The sequence below is a fragment of the Crocodylus siamensis genome, chromosome 8 (assembly GCF_052110815.1).
Source record: "Crocodylus siamensis isolate JL-2025a chromosome 8, ASM5211081v1, whole genome shotgun sequence".
NCBI lineage: Eukaryota > Metazoa > Chordata > Crocodylia > Crocodylidae > Crocodylus > Crocodylus siamensis.
This window is the reverse complement of record NC_143402.1, coordinates 74189137-74214743: the sequence shown is the minus strand read 5'-3', so window position 1 is coordinate 74214743 and position 25607 is coordinate 74189137. Positions and strand designations below refer to the sequence as shown.

Below are 25607 nucleotides of genomic sequence, written 5' to 3'. Positions count from 1 at the left end.
CAGGTATTTCAAAGGAGGTACGATCACAAGTTCACATGACAATTTTCAACTGAAGCACATAAATACTTTAAAAAAATTCAGCGTTCTGTTAATGAAGGAGAACCATATTTTTAAAATTTCAGAATGCCAGAATGTTTCAGCTGTGACATTGCTGAGTTAATAATGCTCTAAGCATTTTTTATTAGCAACCCTCATGTTTCATAAAGTTCATCCGTGGAAACATTCTTGGAAATACGATATTTTCTTTGAAACAAGGAAATCAAGCATTCATTTCAACATTAACTCTATTGTAGGTATTTTTTTAAACATAAAATCCTAAGTGAATGATTCTGAATCTGAAAGTAATTTCAAAACAACTGTTATTAGTCAGTCTTCCTGTGAAACCTGAGCTTACAGAAAGAATGTGTTAAAAGTAAATTCAAAATTTGGGTTTTTTTTTATAGTTCTCGGCCCTATCCTTTATTCAAAGGGGCAGTAATACAAACCTTAAAATAAAGTTTTAGTCTTCCAACCTTTTTCTTGAACTTGGCAAAGGACAAGCCCTTCCCTTCGCACTCTATGTTTTGAAAAAAAATTAATTAATTTGTACTATTTATAGGTTGGTTTAATTTACTTGCATGTGAGCAACAGGTGTTACCAGCACAGCTCTGCAAGGAATACTTAATAGTTTATTGCATCTAGAGCCATCATGAATAACTATATTTTTACTTGGCAACAAAACAGTAGATTTTATACAGACAGCATGGTCCTGAATGTCCTCGCTTCTTATTATAGTCTATTTGTGGCTCCAAAAAAGATACTCAACCTCTTTAAATATGCATAAATGGATACAATACAATGGAATTCAATGCTAGTGCTTATTCAGCCATATTGTCAACCAGACTGATTTGGTTCTCACTGAAGTCAAATAAAAACTCTCAATGACAATGACCAAGAAGGGGTTAAAATCTTGATTTCCAAAAGCAACTCCTCCCCAGGACAGAAAAAGTTAGGAATGTAGAACCATAGATGTGTAGATAAGGAGGAGAATTATGGCAAAATTGTCCGTTTTCATAAGACATGATTTTAAACACAAGAGATTCTTACCACTCACAAGCGTTAGAGATTTTCATATGAAAATAGCAACATAAAGGAACATACATATAAAAAAAATCCCATACCTCTTCTAAGCTGTGAAGCGAAGAAGCAGATACTGCTCGAGATGTGAGTGGATGAAATGGCTCCTGACCCACTGCATGCTGATGACTCTGTATTTGTATAAAAGGGTTCTGTTGTGATCTATGGGGTAATGGAGGTATACCATAATGAAAGCCCTGCCCCATTAGGTGATTCTGCTGTAGGTTAGCATAGGTCCATGATCCATCAGGTTGCAGGTATTTCAAGGGAGGTGGGGTTATATGTTCAGATGGCATTGAGAATGGGGGATTGTATATTTGGGGCAAATGTTGCTGAAATGCTGGGTTGTTGGACATTTCAATGTCTCTGCTGTTTTCAGTGAAGTTAGGAAAGTGACCACTGTGGTTTGAGTTACATGACGGAGAAGGGAGTGCTGGTGGGCTTCTGGGCTGAACTTGTCTGTATTGCAACAGTCTTGACTGTGGAGGTGGCATTTCAGTTAGGTCCCGACTTTCATTTTGATCACGGTGTGATAGTTCTCTGAGCAAGTCCTGGAACCTGTATTAATAGAATACATATTGTCAAGAAATGAAAATAAGTGCTCTGCAGAAATGCCACTCCTTTTGAGATACCAAGGGCTGAGCATCCCAAATGGACTGGCTGCAAAAATACAGCATTATATTTAATTATGCCCATCACCAAATCCAACCTCAGAATACAATTGTAAGCAATTATGAAGCAGGGAGAGAAGAGTCACCCAGACTAGAATACTAACCTGAACCACCACACAAAATCATTACATCCAACATCTTTCTGAAAATTAAAAAAGTCTGATGTCTCCACTCCAACAAGAAGGATGAAGCTTTTGATACCTCTTAAAGGAACCTACTTCCATAGGGCTTCTTGCTCAATTGTATGAAACAAAAAACTTCTGCTATTTCAGATAAATTTTAAATTTTTGGGGACAATTCCAAAACAACTGGAGATGTGGCTTAGTTGTAAAAAGTTTACATCCATCTTAAGGATCAAACTGCCAAAAGGCTGGGGGTGTTGAATCTGAGAACAGGGAGCAGGACTTTTTTTTGCATTTCCTCTGCTATTATAATTCAGATGGAAAATAAGTTTAATAAAAGGGTATTATAAACAAAAGCTCTTTAAAAACCCAGTCTTTACAACACAGTTGAGTTAATGCTGATACCAGTGCAGACACTAGGTGCGTCTTCATGTGCAATTAATGTGAAGCAATAAACTCTGGAGCTTAGTGGTCCCAGGCATGCCATTTGAACCTGCTTCCAGGACCATAGCACGTTAAGCCCAGCTGGAGCAGCCCCGGCTGGCAGGGAGATTCAGGTGTCAGCTGACAGCCTGGGGCTGCTCCCCCCCCGCCCCCCCTCAACATGCTGGAGAGGGGCTGGCTGGGGCACAAAGGCATTCCAGCGAGGGGCTAGATGGCAGACAGCTCCTGCACAGCAGCACCTGGGGTGACAAGGAACAATGGCCAGAAGCTGCTGGAGAATAGGTTCAGGTTAGAGATTAGGAGGCACTATTTCACTGTTAGGGTGGCTAGGATCTGGAACCAACTTCCTAGAGAAATGGTCCTCACTCCTACCTTGGGTAAATTCAAAAAGAGGTTGGATGAACACCTGTCTGGGGTCGTGTGATCCCAGCGTGTGCTCTGGCCAGTGGCGGGGGGTTAGGCTGGATGATCTATTCAGGTCCCTTCTGACCCCTAACTACTATGAAACTATGAAACCCCCGGGCCCAGTCAGTGGTAGATTAAGACTTATTGGGGCCATAGGCAAACATAAAATTGGAGGCCCCCCACACCTCATTATAAACATGAATGTATCAGAAAGCATTAATAAATAGACCCACTAAATGTTTACACAGTGCATTAATAAAGCATAACATGCAATGTCAAAATTAACTATTCAATTTTGCTGCACACTAAACTGAATAAAACAACTGCCTTAGGAAGATGACTCAGATGCATGGGATTTAAGTAAATATACAATAACACAAAAGGAAAAATGTTTTAGTTTAGTGGTCATGTAGCCTCTTGACTATTTTTTTTTACATATGCATTTTACATTGTACCTACACTACAGTAAATTCCTACAAGAAAAATACAGGCCACACCTATAGCCTTGAGTATGAGTCTAAGAATACTATTAGTGATTCTTGCAATAAAATAAAGCAGTAGGCCTATACCATACATCTGATTTTTTAAAAAACTTTCTTGAAACATTAAATGTGCTAAACTTCATATGCTGTGAAGCTCTCTCTTTTATATACCCATTACACCTATGTTTTAATGCTATCATTGCATAATTATGTATCCAAAATGTATAGATATATTGATGTATACATATGTACATACACACGTAGCAAAGTGGGGGGTCCCTGACTAGCCACATGGCTAGTTTCCCCACCTGCCTATGGGCATGCTGACCACCTGTCTCTCCTGCCATGCCTTGATGGAACATAACTGAGTGTTAATTAGGTGGGAGGCTGCCCATTGTACACCCTGATATGGGGGGGTGCTATCTGTGGCTCTGTTCCATTCCTATACCGCGGCCCAAGCCTCACAAGCAGTTGGCTCAACCGTCCCCTTCGCCTATTAGCTGTGGCCCCCAATCATGGGACCTTCGGCTTTCATAAGCCCTGGCCCCATCTCAGGCCAGCTGGGACCCCAACCTTCTTCACTCATTATGGGCATCCCTCGCGGTAGGCCCCTGGCCCTTTTGACCTTTCCAGTCCTGGCCCCAGCATTGACCAGTCAAGTCCCTCGATTGGGCTTATGCCTCCTGCCTGCCCTTAGGGATCGTGGTCCCCCATTCCTGGCTTATGGAAGCATGCCTGGCCCTGCAGGCTCATTTCCCCCAGCAGGCTCAGGCACCTCCAGAAGCTTACCTGGCCTACCCTGCTCAGACGGAACATGGCCCATCTGAAGGTGAGGGCTGGGGTTAAAGCACCCCTACTTGCCTTTCACTGCGGTGGTAACTGGCCTGGTATTTCCTGGGGGTTCCTGCACCACTGAGAGCCCCACCAGGCCACCCACTCCTGGAAGGGTGCAGTTTTAGGACCAGGAGCCTCCTAACCATCCCCTACAGCTCCTGCCCTTACCTCCATGATGTTGCATGCAGCCTTGCAGCCAGGAAATGTTACTGCCTCGCCTGCCAGCCACTAACTGCTCTGTTTATATAGGCAGCCAGGGATCTAAAATGGCTGCTGCAATCAAGCACCTGCTGGCTGCTTGGCTCTGCCCTTAAAGTGGCAGGCACCAACAGTGCCCTGCCACAACACACACACACACATAATGTCTATCTCCCTCTATATAGATATCTATATAGATGTACACACACACACACAATCTTTCTCTCTCTATATAATGCATCTTTTTGGATAGACAGACAGATCTATCTAATCACCCCATGGAAGAGCTCACATTTCCCCACGAGCTGGCATCACTTAGTAGGTACAGACCCCTTTCTATTGGCAGCCTTTGGGGTTGAGAACTGCAGGAAGCATCCATGGGGCAGCAGGATTGCCCTTCTCTGTGCCCCAAAGCAGCCCGTGGCAGTGGGTCTAAAGCACTACACGTTGACCCATGGGGGAGGAGGGGAGGATCTGGCATGGTTTGGGGTCGCACCCCCTCCCAAACCCACAGACGCACACACTCTGCATCCGCCATGAGCAGCACTTGCAGCCCACCTGGAACCGGCTGCCTGCCCTGTGACCCAGCCTTTGGGAGGACAGGCAGGTGGCTGGACAGTGAGCAACAGGGCCACCTGGGGATCCTTGCTGATGCCTCACACCGGCTATTCCCATGGAGAGGTCAGACAAGTTCCCAGCCAATGCCTCCCACCCACTCTTACATATTTAACACACGATGGAGCTTCAGTGCTTTGCAGGACTTTCCCCAGCAGGCTGGGGAGTGTGACAGGGCCCTGCCCCTAGGGAGGCCCCTGGGCCCATGCATTAATACGCCCCTGGCCCCAGCCAGCCGAAGCAGTGTCTACACATGTGGTGTTGCAGAGTAAAAGACTCCACAGCAGGATACTACTTGTATTTACAAGTGGTATTCTGCTGCAGAGTTAATTAGTTTACTCCAGCCTAATGGGTGCATGTGTGAGGTGTCTACTGTAGAGCTAATCAGTGTACTCCACAGTAAACATTTTGTGCAAATGCGCCCACTGAGTGCTAATTTTCTGTTTATGTTTAACAGGGTCATTTCCCATCCCTAGAGTTCCACCTCTGAAAGGAGCAGAACATTAGGGGGGAAAAAACTGACTAACATTTACCATAAATGTACAGCTTTAGACCTTTTAACATACTGTTTTCACTGCAGCAATATATGTATTAGCAATGAAGATGGCTTAATAGCGGCATAAAGTATTTGTAGGCATAGACAGATTAACCCTCCTAATAAAAACAACTCTTTATATAAATATTACTAGTGCTTTGCAACTTAGCACAGGGTTATAGCAATGGAGAGCTGTGTTCTATTTGTAACTACTGTACTTTGAAAATTCAGTTAATAAATACCTTGAATATGTTGCTTCTGTTTCATCTTCTGCATTATTAGCAAGTTTCCAGTTTGCCCTCACTGGCTGTTGATGCAATCCAATTGGTTGCTGGGAAAGATGCTGTAGGTGAGGATGATGATGGTGTGGATATGGAATATTGCCCTGACTGAGATAGGCGTTATGCTCATTCCATTGCTGTAGCCTTGCTTGCTGCTGCTGCCTTATTGTTTCCAAAGCTACATTTCCATGCATACGATCTGTAAAACATATCCAAAAAACATCAATTTTACTCCTCCCGTTTTTTTAAGCAGCTGGTGTCAGAAAGCACAATTTTCTGGTGTGTATATCAAGTGCAAAAATATTAACTCTAGAAAGATATACGGTGGACTACCCAAACGTGCCAGCACCAAAAATTTCAGTGCCTTTATGCTGATCACTTCATGCTATATCACAGTGCATAACCTTGTTATTTAAATCTCACAAAAGACCATGTATATACATGAATATCTTAATGGAACAGTGCAGGCTAAAATGCACCCTCGGCAGCAAATTAATGCTGAAGTCATTACTTATGGAAACCAACCCAACAATGACCCAGTTTACAGCCATATGCCCTGACAGATAAATGCATTCTTCATTTTCACTTTAAGTGAGTTATATTTGCATATTTTCAATGGAAAACAGCAGTGTTACCTACCTAAGGCCTCCCCTATGGGCATTCCTGTAGGGTTCTCTTCAATGAAGTTGTTCAAGTGGGATGGCAACATTGGGTTATGCTGTGCAATAGGTCTCAGAGGATTAGTGACTTCTTGCAAAATGGGTGGGGGATGCTGTTCTGAAATCACAGCATCTACAGCAGGAGAATGTGGCCGGTGAGGAATTGGATTATTAAAAAAAGATTGATTGGGGCCTGCCTGATAGGCAGGGGAAAGCTGTGAAGGTTGCTGAGGCTGCTGGTTCAAATGATTATGCTGCTGGACTATCTGGCTTTGTTGGGGTGGCATTTGGTTTTGCTGTTCAGGCAAATGATTTTGATGCTGATTTAAGAGGTTTTGCTGCTGTTGCAAAGGATATGGCTGCCTTGGTATCTGGGACAGGTGCTGGTAGTGGCGACTGGGGACTGCATATTGAGTATGGGGAGGGGTGAGATGTAGATTCAGCTGCCTGGGGTTAATATTATCTTTGCGATGAAATTTCGAATTAGGATAACCTATGCTGGAACGCGACTCAGGGCTTCTATTCTGGGAACTTGCTTCTAAGTCAACCTAGAAGAAAAGGATATAAAACTTTTTAAAATTACTTAAGAAAACATCGCTGTAAGTGATGACTGTACTAAAAGTGATTTAACACTGAAGCAAGTGTACAAAACCTCAGTGAAGTGGGAAGAATAAGGTCATCAGAGAACCAAGGTACTGTACATCTTAACATACATTCTTCTCATTACTTATGGGACTAAAAATATATTCTGCCAATAGTTTTGCTTGGCCTCATCTTGTTTCAATTCTGTTATATTAGTTGGACTATTTTATTAATCTAATTATTGCTATTCCATTAGGTGCAGACTAAGAAATGTACTTAGTGTTTTCTCCTTATTCTTCTATATTTAAACTCCACAGTCAGACATTTCCATCATCACATTTCTTTCCACAGCTAGTGTTATTGTAGAGCTGAATTACCAGCTGCTTCCTTATGATCATATCTAATTCAGCTAATTACAGGCAACTCAAGTCTTGAGCCTTCCACTTTTACTTCTATGACACAACACTAAATATTTAACAGGAAAAGCCATTTTTTTATTTGCCCATTTAAAATATCTTACATTTTGGAACACTCTTTATGACTCTCACCTTCAGTCTCCATATTGAAATTCCACAGTCTACTTTCACTATTCTGCTCCCTTCCTCTTCTGAACCCTCGCTACTAGCTGAATTATCTACGCTATAGCAGGCTTTTAATGAAATGTCCATTAATTTCTAAACATGTAACAGTCAATAGCATTCTGTGCTATTCCACTATGTGTTGACTTATGATGTAAAGACTAATACAATTTAAAGATAAAAGAGGCTAATCTTGTAAGCCAACAAAATCCAAATGGAAAACAATGGGACAAATATCATGAGTATAAAATAATAGCATGATAAAGTTTTAAATTCAGGTTCCAAATTCTTAAAATGTTTCGTTCCTCTGGGCAAGGAAAGGATTGGACCTCGTGTCACACAATGACCACCAGTAAAGATCAGTACTAATGGGCTACAAAATAAAACCTGTCCAATTCTACCAGGATGGAATTGTGGCATCTGTGACGGTGGCTGGATGTAGGCAGGGAAAAAAAATGAATGAATCCTTAAAGAACCAATGAAGATGCATAGTACTCAAAATAGGGAGGAAAGTAAAAGGGAAGACAGGGTGGGGGGAACAAAACCAAACAAACCTGTTTGGATTCCACAGGTTTCTTCTCAGGTGTCCGAATTTTATTGATTTCGGGTCCAGTGTTGGTTTCACTTTTACCTAGAAAGTGTTTTACATTATGCATTATTTTTTAAAAATGTAGAGAAAACAGATTCTCAAGATAAGGCTTGTTATAGTCAGGAATAAGTGTATCAGTGTTATCAATATCATATTTGCAGTAGACAGCAGGCACAAAAACTTAGCATAAGTATCTTCCCTAATGTGGTGTTCCTCTTAACGTCCTCTTAACGATGATTAGAAAACACTGGAAGTAGCTCTTGCAGTTCTACTACTGGACTAGTCAAAAGTTATCACTGGCTTGTCAAATAGAAACACAAATGAGCCAGACAAAAGTAGTAGCCCAGTGACCCTGCACCCAAACAATCTTGGCTATTCTGTTTGGGTGAGCAAGAAGAGTTTACCCTGAGCACCTCTAGTTTTAAAGAAAAATGAGAATACAGAATGATTCTGCTGAAAATGTTTCATTTAGCAAAGGCCAACACTAAAAAACATCCACCACTGGAAGGCTGAAGGATGGCACATCAGTAGTGCTAAAGATGTCAAAAAAGAAACAAAATTAAATGAAACCTTAAAAAGTTAAAATGCAAATCAGCATATCAGTAGAGGCCGCCACTGTACCTTTAACTTAATTTATTATTAGGAATATTTAATCTGACCAGGTTATTGTACTTCACCAATATGGGTTATATAGTTGGACAGATAGAAATAAGACACTTTTTTTTAACAGACATTATAATCAATTTTCCCCCTTAATCATCAAAGTTAACATATAAGAACTTAACATACGTTCCCAGCTGATGACTATATTTGAAGCTTAACTCTGAGAATGGAATACATCACAAGTGTTCATATCAAAGTATGTAGTAAGGAAATCCCAAATCTCAACAACAAAAAGAATTAATGAACAACTGGAAGCTTTTTCTATTCTAGTTTCTAATAAATAAGGCCATGTGAAGACAGGCCAAATCAATCTCAAGTGTATTTTTCAGATAGGGCAAATATATTTTTCAGGGTAACAAAGAGGTAAATAAAGTATATATGCAGTTTGAAAATATACTGGTTTAAACTAGCTTCTGAGGGCTAAGAAAGCTTCTTAGGATACTGTATAAAAAGAATACTTCAAAAGCACGGTGGGATATATGTAATAGGCATCCTGCTAACAATTATACTAGTGCTTTTTGGTTCAGAAACGTGGACTACATATGCTAGGCACATCAAGAGACTGAACAGCTTCCCTTGAGATATGTGTGTAAGATCTGGAAAATAAAGTGAGACAACAAAATGCCAAATATGGAGGTGCTGGAGCACACCGGACTGACACACTTCGAACCCACTATCAAAAGAGGAGGTGGAGATGGCCATGTCAGGAGAATGGGAGGAGACCATAACTCCAAGAATATTTTGTATAGGGAGATTTAAGACAACTCTAGGAACCGCGGTCTCCTTCTACAGTGGTACCATAGATTTCATAGACATTAGGGCTGGAAGGGACCTCGGAAGATCATCGAGTCCTGCCCCAGGGACAGGAAGTCAGCTAGAGTCAAAGGATCCCAGCGAGAGAAACATCCAAACATCTCCTAGAAGAGTCCAGAGTAGGTGCTTGAACCACCTTCGGTGGCAGTCTATTCCAGGCCTTGTGGACTCAAGACAGTAAAGAAGCTTTTCCTTATGTCCAGCCTAAAACGGTCTTGGAGAAGTTTGTGACCATTGGACCTTGTCATTCCTTGGGCCACTCTAGCGAACAGGCATTCTCCCAAATCCTGATACACACCCCTTATATACTTATGAGACTTAAGTGCTGTGTTCACCCCAAATCCATCCATTCTGCCATGATGTATGCAAAAATTATATGAAGTCATTCAACGCCAGCAGAGAAAGCTGGGAGTATTGCACAGAATCCTGTCTAATTTGGAGGGAACATCTAGCACTGGGTGCAGCTCAACATGAAGTGGCTTTGATCCAGAAGATGAAGGAAAGTGAGAAATAAGACAAGAGCCCATGCTGTAATCTGGGACTCCAACTCAGACAACACCTGGCTCTGTGACACTTGTAACAAGCGGTGTCACTCCTGAATTGGGTTGGTCAGCCACAAACAGATTCATGAGGCCTCTGGCTAGACCTCATGTGTGTACACCATGATCCAGAGGATCAACGGTTGTCTACACATAATTGTGCTAACATTTATTTTAGCTCATTGCTAACATTTACATTTTGCTGTCTCCGGTAGCATACCAATGACAATATACTTTTTTCTGTGATACTTCGATTCATAACCAGAAAAATCCTTGAGTCGTGCTGAACGTGGTAACAAATATTCTGATCAGCCTTGATTTGAAAAAAATATAGGACTCTTTACTGTTTCAAATACAAAGGACAATTTTTGCTGGTTGCCTGAGTCTTTTTTAACATTGAACAGATTCAGTTAATTAAGAAAAATCTCAACTCTCTTGAGTAAGTTGGGGAAAGCTGACAACTGTACTGGGGTCAGAACAGCTACAAGGCAAAGCAATCCCAGTAGATAATAAAACTACATAACCTATCAGTTCAAAGAACTACCTGGAAAAGCAAAATAGTGAGAAAAATGACAATACTATGCACTCACTAGTAAAGAGTCTTTGAAATGTTTTTTAAAAAGGGTTTAAGACAACAAACAGTCTGTAAAAAATTAGACTTAAAAGATTAGACAGATTTTTCTTCCTTCCTGCAAAGGAAACAGTCAAGGCTCTTGATGTCATTATCAAAGAACCATCTTTGAAGACTTTTCTATAAAGAAAAATATTTTCAGTATTCAGTAGGTATGAAAAACTCAATTTGAGAATAAAGGTCTTCTAGTCACAGTCAGAACTTCGCAAACCTTACCAAGAAAAATTCTTGATGGACACTATCTTCAGAACTGCTACCTCCTCTAACAAGGTACGACTCAATGGAGCCACATATGCCACTAAATCTCAAAGACAGGGAGATGTTATCCAAGTGCAGAATATGGCTCTGGAGCCACCACCTTCTTGTGCTTCTTGCTCATTTTAAAAGTTACCATGCACCTTTGAACATTATTTCCCCAAGCCATTTATCTCAGACACAAAGTTAATGGAAAAATGATTTGCTCGCGCTGATCATTTAATCAGCAGACTGACTAGTGCTAAAGTCCCTGCTCGTTCCCTGATCCCTGCTGCCATAAACTAAAGATCTCTATCCTGCAAGTTGGGGAAAAATGGCAACTGCTATTTCAGTTATTAGAAATGATGATGCTTATGTTACACAATAAAACCTCTAATTATCTGGTTTCTGGGTGACCAACAGAAGAGAAGAAAAAGTCCTGTCAAGAACTTTTCACAAAATTCATGCGTTCTCCAAGACATCTTTTTGTCAATCAGCCTAGTGACAGAGCTATTGAGTCCAATGAGTTTCTCTGGCAATTTTGCTCTCCTTTAAAACCTAGAAAACATATCCATTAAGATCTGAGCATGTCAGGTTTACCTCTGAAGTTTCTCTCTTTTTATATGACCCGTCACATGTTTATTTCAGGGAACTATTAAGAATCCAATTAATTTTGCAGTTTTCTTTAAAAAGAAATAATCATGTCTTCTGGTGTGCTGCTCTGACAGCTTGTATGTCTAGAATCCTTCTCTGATATGCATCTCAGCCCCCAGAGTTCTCAACACATGGATAAGTCTGCTTTTCAGTATTTAATGAGGCTGGATTTTGCAGTGCAGAGCTCTAATGAAAAAGTCACCCTAACAGCACAAATGAATTAAGAGCATCTTTCTGTTTTGCTAGAGGCCTTCAGCATTCAAGGGCAGTTCTACTAGGAAACTGGATTCTGTATTTCTCATTTCACAGTGATCTCATGTCAGATCTTCTCCCCTTGGCTTAAATGTTTCATGTTTCATTTTTCTGGAAAGTTTCAGAAAAGAGTAGGCAATAAGATTACTCAGAGAACTAAAGGAACATGTTAAAAAATAATCCTAATTGCCTACCCTGCAACTTGATGTAGGATCTGAAGTCAATTTGACTTCTGTTTATGAGTAAAGATTCCACAATAAAAAAAAAAATTGTATTTTGACGTTTTAATAATACGAGACAAAAACAATCTAGCTTAGTCTTCCATAACTGTAGAGGAATAAACTTTTTTTGTCACAAAATGAAGCAAGTGTCACTCAAAGAGAAATATTTTATAGATGCTGACATTGTTTTTTCCTTTACACAGTCTTTTTCTGATCCTACCCACAATACCTGTATCAGGAAAACCTTAAGGGGGAGCCATCATCTTCAACAGACAGCTAAATCACCACAATGGTTTTTTTAATTTTATTCTATGTACAGGATAAAGAGTATTTAATGACAAACCCCACATCACCTATTTCAGATTTGGTCACTAATTTTCTACATGCTGCTATAAAATGATTTACACTTTGCATTAGAAAAAAAATGGATAATTCAGGTTTCATTAACTGGAAGCCCTGCATTCTCAGGATACACCAATGGGATTATTGCTAATGCTAAAATCATACCCAGAGAAATGAATCCTCACTCAGACTATAACCTCTAAACCAGGGGTGGGCAAAATACGTCCCACAGACTGGACTTTGTCCAGTCCGCGGCGAGTCTGTCAGTCCATCCTGCCCAGGTGATGTCTGGCCTGTGGCACATCCCACCACCCCCTGGGCATGCTGCAGGACTAGGATGGCCCCGTAGCTGGACTGCCTTTCTAGGCAGCCCAGGCAGCAGTGGCTCCTTCTGGCTGCCGCTGGCTCCAGTCCTGTGGTACTGCAGGGACCTGCACACACAGGCCCAACCCTGCTCTTGCCCCAGACTCAGCCCAGCAGAGTGGACCAGCTCCACACCAGCCAAAATCCAAGCACTCAGCCCCAACCCTGGCCTGCCCCGTGTCTGCTCCAAACTTGCCCACCCACGTTGAGCAGCGGGAGCAGTCAGGCAGAAGCTGCTGCTTGGCACCGGGGAAAAACAGTCCCTCCCCTTCCCGCTCCCGGGCCCTTCTTGCTGCAGCCACCCAGAACCCATGCCTGGGCTGCCCTGAGGCTCCTCTGAACTGCCACTGCTGCCCCACTGGGCAGCCTGGGGGCAGTGGAGATGGCAGCAGAGAGGAGCCGCAGGGCAGCTCAGGCATAGGCTCCAAGGCTGCAGCAAGAAGAGCCCAGCAACAGTGAGGGGGAGGGACTGTTTGTCCCCCATGCCAAGCAGCAGCTTCTGCCAAGACTATGCGGCTGCTCAGCATAGGTGGACAGTCTGGAGCAGGCACGGGGCAGGCTGGGTTCGAGGCTGTGCATGCCAGTTCTGGCTGGTCTGCTCCAGCTGGGGCGAGTCCAGAGCAGGGGTGGGGAAGGGGTGAGACAGGAGCTGAGCACTGTCGGTGGCGGCTGGGAGGAACCACAGGGCACGCAGGGTCTGGGCTGTGGGGAGTGCTGACCAGCCTGCAGCAGCTCCCCAGAACTGCCTATGAGGCCCACAGGCCCAAATAAATCGCCAGCCGCTGCTCTTGACCTTGCACAACACTTCCCTAGGATTCACATCACAACACAGTCTGTAACTGAAGTCTGAAATCCTACATGATACAAAGGTCAAGTTATTTTATGCAGCATCAAGAATAACCAAAATAAACACATTGGCAAATGTTTTAAAACATATTTCAACTCCATGTCTGTTTCTGATGGTTCACATCACAAATTCTCTATGTCTGCTGATGGTCTCAGGCACTAAATCAGCCCTGCTACATGAGCTACCCTACCAGCCTCCTCAGGAACCAGACTGATGTACACTGGCTGGAGATGACATCGAGAACTTTGCCCCAGGGCTACCCACTTCTACAGGGAAACAGGAATGACAAGATACTTTTGCTGTCATCTTCTGTGTTGTTCAGGAACACTTAAATTCACTTTTCAAAGAACAAATTTTTCACAACACAATAATTAGACACAAAACATGGTCACTGAACCAACAGTCACCTGCTGGGGAATTTCAAAAAAAGACTCAACAACTCACCATTTCGATTTTGTTCATGTTGCTCTTTGTCCTGATGCTGAAGTGACTGTTGCTGTTGCCCTATACTAACTGGAGAATGATGTCCCAGCCCATAAGGTATTGGAGAGCCACGGCCATGTGCCTGTAACAGGTTCATATTATACGCCATAGCTGCTTGATGAGAAATAATTCGAGGGTCAACTGCAAACCTACCCTGATATCCTGTCCATGGTACCTGTGGAATTAAAAAGAAAAGAAGATGCAAGAAATTAACGAGTCTTAAAAGAAATATATGACCTCATCTACAAATACTGTGGCATCACCAAGAAGCACTTCCTCATATTAGTGATAATGGTGTGGTCATAATGCACATGTGAGTGGTGGCAGTGGCAGTGTCAGGAAAAGAAAACAACATGATCAGCAAGGGCAAACGCAACAGGGAAGATTTTGAAGAAGAGCGAGATAAGGCAACAACCAGGGCTATATGGGGTAAAAATGGTGGTAGCGACCGGGCAGGAGAAAGACGATAGTCTCCAAGATCCCTGCCTTCTTGTTTCGATCACTTTCAAGAGAAGAGAGAAAGGACTAGTGAATGAACAATCTGTCCTATCAGATAGGGCTGTATTTTTTCCTTTCTTGTAACAGTAATAGAAGCAGATCCAATTAAATAAAATATATATGGAAGGTAGGTTAACAGACCTTTACTGCATATATTCAAGAATGGATTAGATAATGCACTAGTATGTATACATAATATGTGCTCTGAATGTCATATGTACAGAGCTGTCTATGAAGCAGATAAAGAATCAAAAAGGATTCCTTGGGCTAACTACCTAAATGCCTACTGTTGCAGTGCACAATGAGCATGAGACCCACAAAACACCCCAATGAGACTGAGGGAGCTCTGGGGGGGTCAGAAAGCCAATCCATGTATTGCATGTTGTATGATGAGGACCTTTGAATCTTTGCTACTGGACATGTTTTACTTACTACAGGTTCTTTTCCTATATATTTGAAATATAATTCTGAAAGCAAGAATCAAGGGTGTTCAGAATATTTTGCATTTGGTTCCCTAGTCTGAAAAGGAAGACAACTCTAAATCAAATTTGCTCAATTTTACCTACCAAGGAAGTTTATTAAAAGAAGGCAAATATATGAATAAGAATATAATGAATAAGCATCAGTGCTTAGTCTGACAAATCATTCTTAACTGGTGACAACCTCCGCATTTTTTTACCACAAGTATGAAAACTGCCCTAAACAAAACACAAAGGCTTTTTATCTTACATGAGCACAATCATGGCATTATATTTTAATAAGCTATCTCAGTCATTGTTTTAAACATAGCTTCCTCCAAGAATTCATTAATTTTTTAAAAATTTGCCCTTTAAAATATATTTCAAACTTTAGCTCTGGGCTATGAGTTTCCTAGAGTAATGTCTGTGCAATACCAAACTATCTCCTACAAATTTCTTTATAAAACATCTCATTAGTACCTGGACCTTCAAACTTCATCATTTAAAAGTCTGTCCCCAGGGAAGGTGAGCCCCAAAATAAAGACATTTCATAGATAGCTTTTGATTGGAACAACATAACAAATGTATTATGCCCTGGCCATAAAACAGAAAAATATTTAAATTATGCTAGTTTGATATTAATAAAAAGTGAGTAAGTACAACAGAGATACAATGGCTGGCCTTCTCACTGCATTTAAATTTAACCATCAGATGCAGATTCTGCTAACCCAGCAAAAAAACAAATTTATTTGAGCTAGTGAATGGAAATCAGTGGTCTTACTACATAAAAAGGGAGAAGACTATATAGTTGCTAGATGATCCAGGCAGACGCAACTGAAGCCAGAGTTTTATAGCAAGCCCATGAATTGGGTTTCTATAAAGAACCCTTGCAACTATTTATAAAGTTAACTATAGTAGATCTTCAGGGAATAAACCCAACAGTATATTCATGGTACTTCACAACATTATTTTTTGTAATCCTGGCCTCTTTTTTCTTATTTCTCCCTATGGTTTGTGACTCTGAACTCTAGATTTCAAAATCTGTCTAGATCAGGGACTAGGTTTTTCATTTGTATAGTAAGGTCTTTAACACACGGCTAACTGTAGCCACAGTTGCTACAAATAATGAATAACTCTGCAAGGAATTCTTGAAACCTAGCAGAACCCAAAAGAATAAAGGCCTTTCATTGCAAGTTCCAGTTATAACTTTTTCCATGCCAAGAAATTCACCTAAATTTCCGGCATCTGATGGGAAGCAACAGAAAGAAAACTGATTCTTACTTTAAAAAAAAAAAAAAAAACCCAAAAAAACCCAACAACCATGCAGAAGGCCTGTGGAAGTAGCAATGGGATCAACAATGGAACAAGACGTGTAATTTCAGTTCCAGGAGATTATTTCGATCGGATTAACTGGACAATTAACTGCTTGTAATTCAGTTTTTAAGTTCTGATGTTTTCAGTACCTAAGGCTACGATGGGCTTGAATCTTCCTCTTTTGTCTAGCATGACAGCTTCATAAGGTGTCCTAGTCATAAAGTAACAGCTCTGAGGGAAATTAGACACATTTCTTATAAGGATCCAGAGGAGGGAGACATAAGCTGCCATTATGTTTATTTTTATGGCAACCTGGGGTATGTATATGAAGTTTCACAGAAGTAGATTTGAAAATCAGACCTATGCATAGCTCACAGGAAACACCAGCAACTTAAAATCTCAGATTTTCAGTCAAATTTTTCATCATAAGAGGTCTTTTTTCAAGTATTATACGATTCAACATTCAGACATGTGCAATTTTAGCCTTGCCTATTGAAGATGCTCTAAAGCTAACATTGGTATTAAATAACACAAAGATTATTTCTTAAAGTTCAGTAAAAATCCTGGGGTAAGCATTTAGGGCCTAGTCCTGATTTCATACCATTTCTATTCCGATTCCCCTGCCCTTAGTGTCTCCTGACTTATACCTGGAAAAAGGAAAGTCAGAATAGACCTCAGACTATATGAAGAGAACAATTTTATAACTGTAAGTACTCAAAAAGTCGTATTTTCTTAACATGCTAAAGGGCAACCAGGCAAACTTATTCTAATTCTTATATGGCATTACTCAAACTTTGTTTAAATCTCATCACCTTTTCCTTCAGTTATTCGTGGCTATAAAACTATGATGCACAAACATAAACAAATTAGTTTCTGATTTGCTAAATTAATACAAAGGGTAGTAGTAATCAAAGGGTAGGTAGTACTGTAATGTGTTTTAGGTAGTAATCAGCACCATTCCTAGCCAAGAAAACGTGACTAAGTATTTAAGGCGCTGACACATTTCAAGAGCTAGTCTTGCTAGTTATTCTTACCTGTGTAAGAAAAGGAAAAAAGAAAGCAAATGCTTACAGGCAAAGGCACCGACATGACCATATTTCCTCCATAGACAGCAGGTACATAAAGAATGCTTGTCCCAGTGTGAGGGTCTATCCTTTGAACAGGACTTGGAGATTTCCCCAGATTGGGGTGAGGTCCAAGAGGCGGAGGGGGAGGAGTATATGCTCTGATAGGATTTCCAATGAGGACAGAAGGATTAGGCTGAACTGAAAAACAAAGAGGAAAGAAATCCAAAAAGAAGTGAATATGACACAGTCCAATTAGTTATTTTTTCTCCTTTGTTTTCCTTCATCAATAAATCCCCCTTTACAAAAATCATAGACCAGTTCTTCATATAGAAAATGATAGACAGAAAGCAATGGTCTAAATTAAACAGCCGTTCCAGAATTGTTTTTTGGGCGGGGGGTTCTTAATCAACCCCTCACCCAGTAACCAGGTTGAACCTCAGAAAACTTCTGGAAGTTGTAGAAAGCCAGAGGGGAGTATAAAGGATAGAAGCTCCAGAGTGAGCATCATTCATAAAGTTTTTCCTAAAACGCAGACACGATGGTGAAGTTGCCGAGTTAGCAACACCATGCCCCAGAATCATTTCTCTATGCTCTTAATTGGGACTAGAAATGCTTTTGGAATAAAAAGAAATGCATTTAACTCTTAAAGCATGGCAAGCTATCGTCGTGAATGTCCTAGTTGAGTAACCCAGTTGGAACACAATAGGATTCAATATATGCAGGTAAACCCCAGATATGTTATAAAGCAGTTAGTGGAATATTGTAATAAACCATCACCTTCCTAGCCTGGTCCTTTTTCTAATGCAGATGTCCTTAAATGCTTTCAGCCTACCACCTCCAGTCTAATGGAACCTAGAATAGGGTTTTGCAAGTCAAATTTCAAACTCAAAATAATTTTCTGATGTCAGGGTAACTGTAGCGGACCTGCACCAGCCAGCACCAGCTATGTGGTGAAACAAGGTTTTGGGTTCAGAAGTCAGTGGAAGAAGTGCCTGTAATGGAACAGCCTAGGAGTCACCTGATGTTGACCTGAAGTATACCAAGACTGCCTGCTCCCTGAAAATCACACAGCAAGGACAAATACAACAGACCTGATTCTCAGTTCATGTACACTAAGATCAGTCTAAATCACTGGAATCACATTGGGTAAGGAAGAATCAGATGCAGCTTCCTCATGATACTTACCAATTCCATCGGTTTGAAAATGATCATTCTGGTTATGATGATGAACCTTGCCCTTTAAGGGGGAAAAAAAAAATCAAAATGACTCCCAGATTTAAATACTAATGCAAAAAGAACAATAAGAGAATCCTTTATATCAGCTCAATAATATTCAAGTTAAATGAAATACAAAGAGGAGGCTGGAAGAACCAGCAAATAGGCACTGATATTTTCTTGACTGTTTAATTTACTGCACCCTGCACCAGTCTGATTTCTCTAGTTCACTCCTTTTTTCACCCAGAATGATGCCCGAATCAAAATAAAAGGTTTACCTGAGTCTAATGGCCCAGCCAATGGAATACAAGGGAGTGATATAACTACCATCCTATCCTGCCATCTTTGACTTCCCAGCCTGAATTATGAAGTAACCATTAACAACTAAGTCAGCTGGGGGGTCTCACTGACACACCCAATAGTGTTAAGCACCTTTTCACACTGCCCTTGGCCCATCCTGCAGTGGACTCATCTTCATTCATTACCAGTCCCGCTGAGCTGCAATGAGCCTTCCTCAGGTTCTCCTTCCTACCCCCTTCTTACCGTTTCCCCATCTGGTGGTGGTTCTAATTTTCACCCAGTTTCTAACCGTCTCTCCATTCCTGTGGCAGCCCTGCAAGGCTCTCGCTTCGATGAGGAGTGCTAGTAGAACACAGGCCCAGCTATTTCCGTGTTCCAGCCCAAGTACCCTGTTTGATGGCATTTCTCACTTTTCCTTCAATCCTTCCTGGTCTTTCCACTCTCCTTCAGGGCATTTTCTTGTGCTTGTCTTGGGACTTCTCTTCCCTAGTCCACCAGGGCAGCTCCACTGAGGTCTGTCACATAAAGGACACCTCAGCCCCTCTGAGCTAAACCTGTAACCTCCCTTCTTTATTGCTAGGCACTACCAGCAATGTTCTTCCCTCACTAACAGCTCATAGGCTAGGGACAGACTTTACACATAAACCAGTTTAAGTGATCAGAAACTAGTTTAACCCTGTAACAGAACAGATTAAACCAATTTGAAAATGGCTGAAACCGGTCTAAGATGAACTTGGTTGAATGTAGTAGCAGACTTAACTGATCTGGCTCAAACTGGTGTATGCAATGTCTGTCTCAGACCACTTGCTGGTTTAAGTTAAACCAGACGCCCCCAGCATCCCAACATGCTCTCTGGGCTGGCAGGGCTCTCTGCTCCACAGAGGGGCTGGCCCCTCCCCTTTGCTCCCTGGCTGCAGCTCCAGCAGAGACTGGCAGGCAGAGCAGGGTCTGCCCAGCTTCCTCCTCCTCTTCCCCTCCCTTCACCACTCCCTGCTAAGCAGGGATCCCCTGTCCCCTGTCTTACACAGACACCTCAGGATTAGGTAGCAAACCACATGCTGGTGACAGTCCATGCTGCGGCAGACAGCAGTTGGAGCTAATCAACAGCTCAGCTGGTATTGTCCCTCCATTCCTTCTTTGTTTAAGAAGAGCATAGATTAATGAGACAGGCTGTTTGTTTTTTGATGGGGTGTTAAATGCTGATAACAGAGCTGATAAATGTTCTGTTACCCAGGAGCCAGGGAACCCCTTCCTAATCTTGCAGGGGTGGGGGGCTGGCCACACCCTACCTCAGCTCAGTCCTGTGGAAGGGAAGGGAGGGCTGCTCTAGCACCCCCTGGCTTCTAGCCTGAGCCACTGAAGACATGTACCTGCATGTCTGGGATGCCTGCACGGTTACTAACTGATTTAGCCTAACCAGGTTAGACTAACTTGGAAAGATTGAATCAATTCAGGCTCAGGCTTTTGAATGTCTGTCCCTAGCCATAAAGTCTAGTTAAGAATTCTAGTCAGCTGCAGCCAGTTCTTAATTCCAAAAATGTAACAGGTTAGTTCAATGCCCTGGGTAGTAGCAGCGACCATTTGGCAGCTATGACAGCTAGTATTTGTGCCCTCTCCCCAAAGTGGTGCTTGGGGCTACTGCCCCATTCACTCCCTTAGCAACGCTATTGCCTAATCCACATCAGGCCTTCTACTCTCTGTAGAAGCAGACAGTCTGTCTATCACCTTGGATAGTCTTTAATCGCTGGACTTCCTGACTCAAATCCAACAACCCCTTACTAGCCAGGGCTAACTGAGCAGGACTGGTTAATCTTGGGCCTGCTGGCAGGCCACTATGTTGTACCAGCCTTTCTTATTTGCCATTCCAACCATAACTAAAGACAGCATACTCAAATTGCATTGTTCCTTATCTTGAAGTATTACTATTCCTCCAAGGCTAGGAGGTCTGATATTAATTACTTTAGATGAATTAGAAACATTCAGCTTCACTCTGTCTTTCAAAAGTGCCCCTACTTACCTCTAAGACCTTAAAATATGGTGTTTGTAAATACGTTCTCTGGGAAGGTTGTAAAACTTCTTTTATTTTTCACATTAAAACTGAAGACTAAAGATAAGACTTTTTGGTTTGTTTTGCTAACATTGATTAAAACTCTTTAAATCTATATAGACTGGTTAAAAGAATAAGCTGTTAAATGTTTATATCGGGGCACAAAGAAAGCAACTAAAAAGTTAAAATCTTAATTTATTATAACCTGCTCCTCTGCATGTGTGCATGCATAAATACCAAGCATCTGGTCCTTGAAAGAGACTGCAAAACTCTCCAACTCTGGACTCTCCAGAGGCCATGGGACCTAAGTTCACAACTCTGATAGTTATTGTTTACATATACAGTATTTTCAGCTTTGATAGTTGATTTTAAGCTAGCCTGACTCCGTTTGTACATTTACATTTAGCTGAAGGGGATTTTTGATTATATATTCCAAGAGCATGTATAATAAGGACTAAGGATCATTTGTTTAATCTTTGCAACAAAAATAATTGTAAAAACAGAAAGGCAGTTGTTTGCATAGGGAGAATGAACAAATAGGGAATGTGCTTGCAAAAGCCCTATAGAAGTCTGCTAAATGTAAATAATGTAGTAAAGCAATCATTTTAGGAACTAAATGTAAAATTCTACATGATCAATTTAAGCATGGTTCTAAGAGATGGCAGAAAGCAGTGCTAATATAATCTCTTTGCTCTTCTTTTCATGTACTATCCAAAATATACATCACGTTTTATATGCACTGTAAAAATATTTCCCAATTCATTGTAGTTTAATGTGTCAGGTTCGACACATCTCATGTTACTGTTCTGAGCTTTCACACAGGGTGGGGAAAGCTACGTGTGGGTGGTGGGTCAGCCAATTGCAGCACAATATTTTCGCATGTCACACTGCAAGTGTTGAAGACAAGTATGGTACTAGGTACCCTGACTGATGAAGACCTGAGATCTGTGCGGCTATCGTCAGCTAATAAGGCAGATGGTCTTTTGCAAACCATACCTGTTTGCTTATCTTTAGCCTCTGGATATTTGATGTCTAGATAGGCTATATTATCCTATCTGGAGGCCAACCTAATACTCCTACATTTATATGAGCATTAGGGCACCCACTGACAAAAACACTTAAGTCAAGACACAAGATTATGCTCAAAGTTAAGCATGTTCTTAAGTCCCTTTCTGAACACAAGTGTCTTTTTAAACCAGGACCAAAATATGATCACAATTTCAACACAATCTTTTTAACCTATCTAGGCTGAAAAACTTTACTTGTTCAATAGATAAGTCTAGGCAGTTTTCCAGTAGCCTGAGCAAATTATTCAGTTGTCTGGGTACACGGACAGGTGGATTTGACAATTGTTGACTTATGCATAAAAAGGATTAAAGCGCACTGTCATATTAGCCTCTGTTTTACAATTTTGTTATCCGTATCATTTGAACATAAAATAGTTTATTTAAGTGCAGAATCTAAAGACAATGAACAGTAAAGCACAATTTAGGCAAGATTAACAATCACTCATGGCTTACATAATGTTCCGTTGTTACATCTGGTTATGCTGTCAGCCGGTATCAAGTAGTGTGTGTGGCTGCCTATGAAACCTCTGACCTACCTAGTATACTTAATATGCTTGGTACAAATTGATTTGTAAGAATTTTTTTTAAATGTGAATTGTAGATGTTAGACACATGGATGTGAAAAGTCATCTTGCCTGAGTGTCACTTCTGCACGCAATGGCCTCTCTCAGCTGACTGGGTTTTTTTGTCTGTTCGTTTTTTACAGTGTAGTTCTAGTCTGTACAATGGTACTGTGAAAATCCACAGCTATTGTCTCTCAAACTCTGGAGCAAATGTGCATGTGTGATACCCCCCTCCAACCAGAAAACCAAGCTAACTCCTTACAGACCAGTACAGCTGGGGACTGTCCTTCCGATTCCCGCAGGGGTAGAACCATACCAGCCTCAGTTCTCTAGCCTTCTCTCTGCTAATAATGAATGCTATAATTAATAAAGCCTTAAAAACGATCAGCACTCATAACTGGCTTTTAAAATCTCACTATGCAAAGAAAATGTGTTACTTATCTTGCTTCTTTCTGTGTATGTTTGAGTTTTATCTGTTCGCTTTTCTCCTGTCATCCCAGGTGATAACTGTCAACTACGTTCAGATAGAAGAGCTCTTATTACAGCAATGTAGGTGGTATAAAGAGTTTCAGATCGTAGGTTGAAATTAAACTGCTGGCAGTTTGAAAATGTATCTTTTGACTTGTACATTATCTGTGCTTAGCTTAAAAGTCACTGTGAGGAAAAAGATAATATGGAACAAATCTCCCCCAAAAGACTTGCACTCTCTTTTTTTAAAAAACGATGACTGCATCTTTAAACATGTATCTTCTGTTTTTGAGAACCAAGATTATTATATATACTATGCAATTAAAAATATTTCAAATTTCACCAACTAATTAAAACCAACCACAGTAAATCTTTCTACTGGTGAAAGAGCAGTAATAATAGCTCTTTAAAGTGAACCACAATTTGGGAATATTTAGGTTTTTTTTTTTATAAGCCTAATGTTTTGGTGCACCATTAGGAGTTTTAGAGAGCTGTATTTTTTTTCAAGGAGCAATGGATCTTGAGAAATAAATGAACACTTAATTGTAGAGACATGTTTTCAAATGACTGTGAAAAAGGAAGCTTTCCTATTGGTGTAATCAAACAAAATAAAAAAAATCTGTAGTAAAAACAGAATTAAGTTGAAAATTCTGTTAAGTGTTAACCTGTAAAAAAATACAAAAGCTGTAAAAAATTTCCCTTCTTCTTCCTTGTACAATGAGATTTTTCACACAGTTGACAAATCATTTTTTAATTAAACTGTAAACACAAATTGATTAAAACAGTATATCATATTAATGTCTCATGACAGCTAAATGTAGAATTTAATATTATTTTTCATGAGCTCAGTTAAGTGGAGAACATACGCTTCCACCATTCAGATACATTGCTCTTGGGGTAATAACTGCACACTTATTTCAAAAAAGAAAATTTTCTAGTTATATATGGAAAAGCAGGGCCAAAAGGGACCTCACACAATCATCTAGTCCAAGCCCTGCTCAAGCCCAGATCACTTCGACACTAAAGAAATCTGGCCTTTTAAAGGACAGCAATCTACTCTCATGCTCTGTAAATATTGCACTGCAATATATTTTTAAGGCCAGCTGGGACCACTGTGATCTTCTAGTCTGTCTTCCTGCATAATGCAGGCCAACAAATTTTTCCAAGTAACTCTTGCATCAAGCCTGGGAACATTCAGTCGATGTCTCATTGTCTTCTAACAGTCATAGCTACCTGCTGTCTCATGTTACAATTGGACTAGTGACTCCTGATCACTATTGCTGGGCCACAGTCTTTCATCCAGTTCAAGCCCATTTGCAGCAACAAAATTTCTACGGTGCCTATGACCCTACTCAGAAATGTCATGAGCACAAGAGAAGTTGTAACCCCTAATTTGGAAATCACTGACTTGGACAATAAGCTCTTTGGGGACATGGGTCCTTCTGCTTGGTCTGCATTTGTAGAGCGCCTACCATACTAGGGCCTGGATCCAAAATGTTGTAGTTAAATTAGGGTATATCTTTTCATAAGAAATGGGACCTTTCCAAACCCAAGCAGCTGCTAAACAAATTCTACAATATAATTAGGTTCTTTTGAAATTCTTGAAGGCCTTTCAGCAGCTGTCTCCTGCTGGATATCTCAGTATGTGTGGAACCAATTTTGAAACAACACCTACCCCAATAAACCTTTTATTCCATTTCTCACCAGATATTTCTACATTTGCTTCCTTCTGACAAACCTAATTACCAGTAAAACTTTACCTTGGGTGGCGATTGCTGCTGTTTGTTGGTATTTGCTGAATGCTGCTGTCGAAGAGCCCGAGGAATAAATTCAGGAGCTAGTGGATTCAACACATAAGTTTTCTTTAACTCCAAAGCCTCCAACTGAGCCTTGATCTGTTCAAATGTGATACCATGGAGACTTTCGTTCTCGTGACATAGGGCAATAAACCTCTCCCAAAATTTCCTATGGAAGCCAGTTTAAAGAACAATAAAAACAATAAGATTTAGAAGGGGTAGGTGACAGTTAACAGTTCTATACATAGAAGTAAACTTTATATTTTCCTGCACTCTCACCTTATTTCTTGTGCTCCCAATCCTGCAATACTGTGGCTTGACCCATAATGGGCTAACTGAGGCCCTCCCTACTGTGTATAGTGGTCATAAGAGTCTGTCTATCCAGATCAGATCGCGGCATTGAGCCTATGGCACAAACTTTTTTTAGTCTCATATCTATATCAGCTTAAAAATGGAAATCTCTCATTTGAAAAATATTCTTAAAATGCCAAAATATGGAGCATAAAGCTAAGACCTTTCTGGAAAGCATTAACATTAAATTTGCAGTAAACCAAACACACTATTAAAGCTCCAAATTACAGAAATAGGATTTGGCTCCAATACTAGCAGATTGCAGAAGATCCTGGCTATTGGGAAATCAGGGGATTCCAGCATTATCTCT

The 25607-nt window shown here is 40.8% G+C and overlaps 1 protein-coding gene across 2 annotated transcripts in view; it reads right to left on the bottom strand.

The window, feature by feature from the left end:
• The window catches only part of HELZ (helicase with zinc finger), a 170273-nt gene that overhangs the window by 30777 nt on the left and 113889 nt on the right, over positions 1-25607 (bottom strand). For both annotated transcript variants that reach the window (XM_090059492.1, XM_090059493.1), the window contains exons 22-29: positions 24911-25115; positions 18676-18727; positions 17495-17688; positions 14115-14328; positions 8077-8153; positions 6343-6910; positions 5665-5902; positions 1161-1674 (exon numbers count right to left, since the gene is read on the bottom strand). In XM_090059492.1, the coding sequence (XP_089915618.1) occupies positions 1161-1674; positions 5665-5902; positions 6343-6910; positions 8077-8153; positions 14115-14328; positions 17495-17688; positions 18676-18727; positions 24911-25115 (2062 nt within the window). The remainder of the gene's footprint in view (positions 1-1160; positions 1675-5664; positions 5903-6342; positions 6911-8076; positions 8154-14114; positions 14329-17494; positions 17689-18675; positions 18728-24910; positions 25116-25607) is intronic.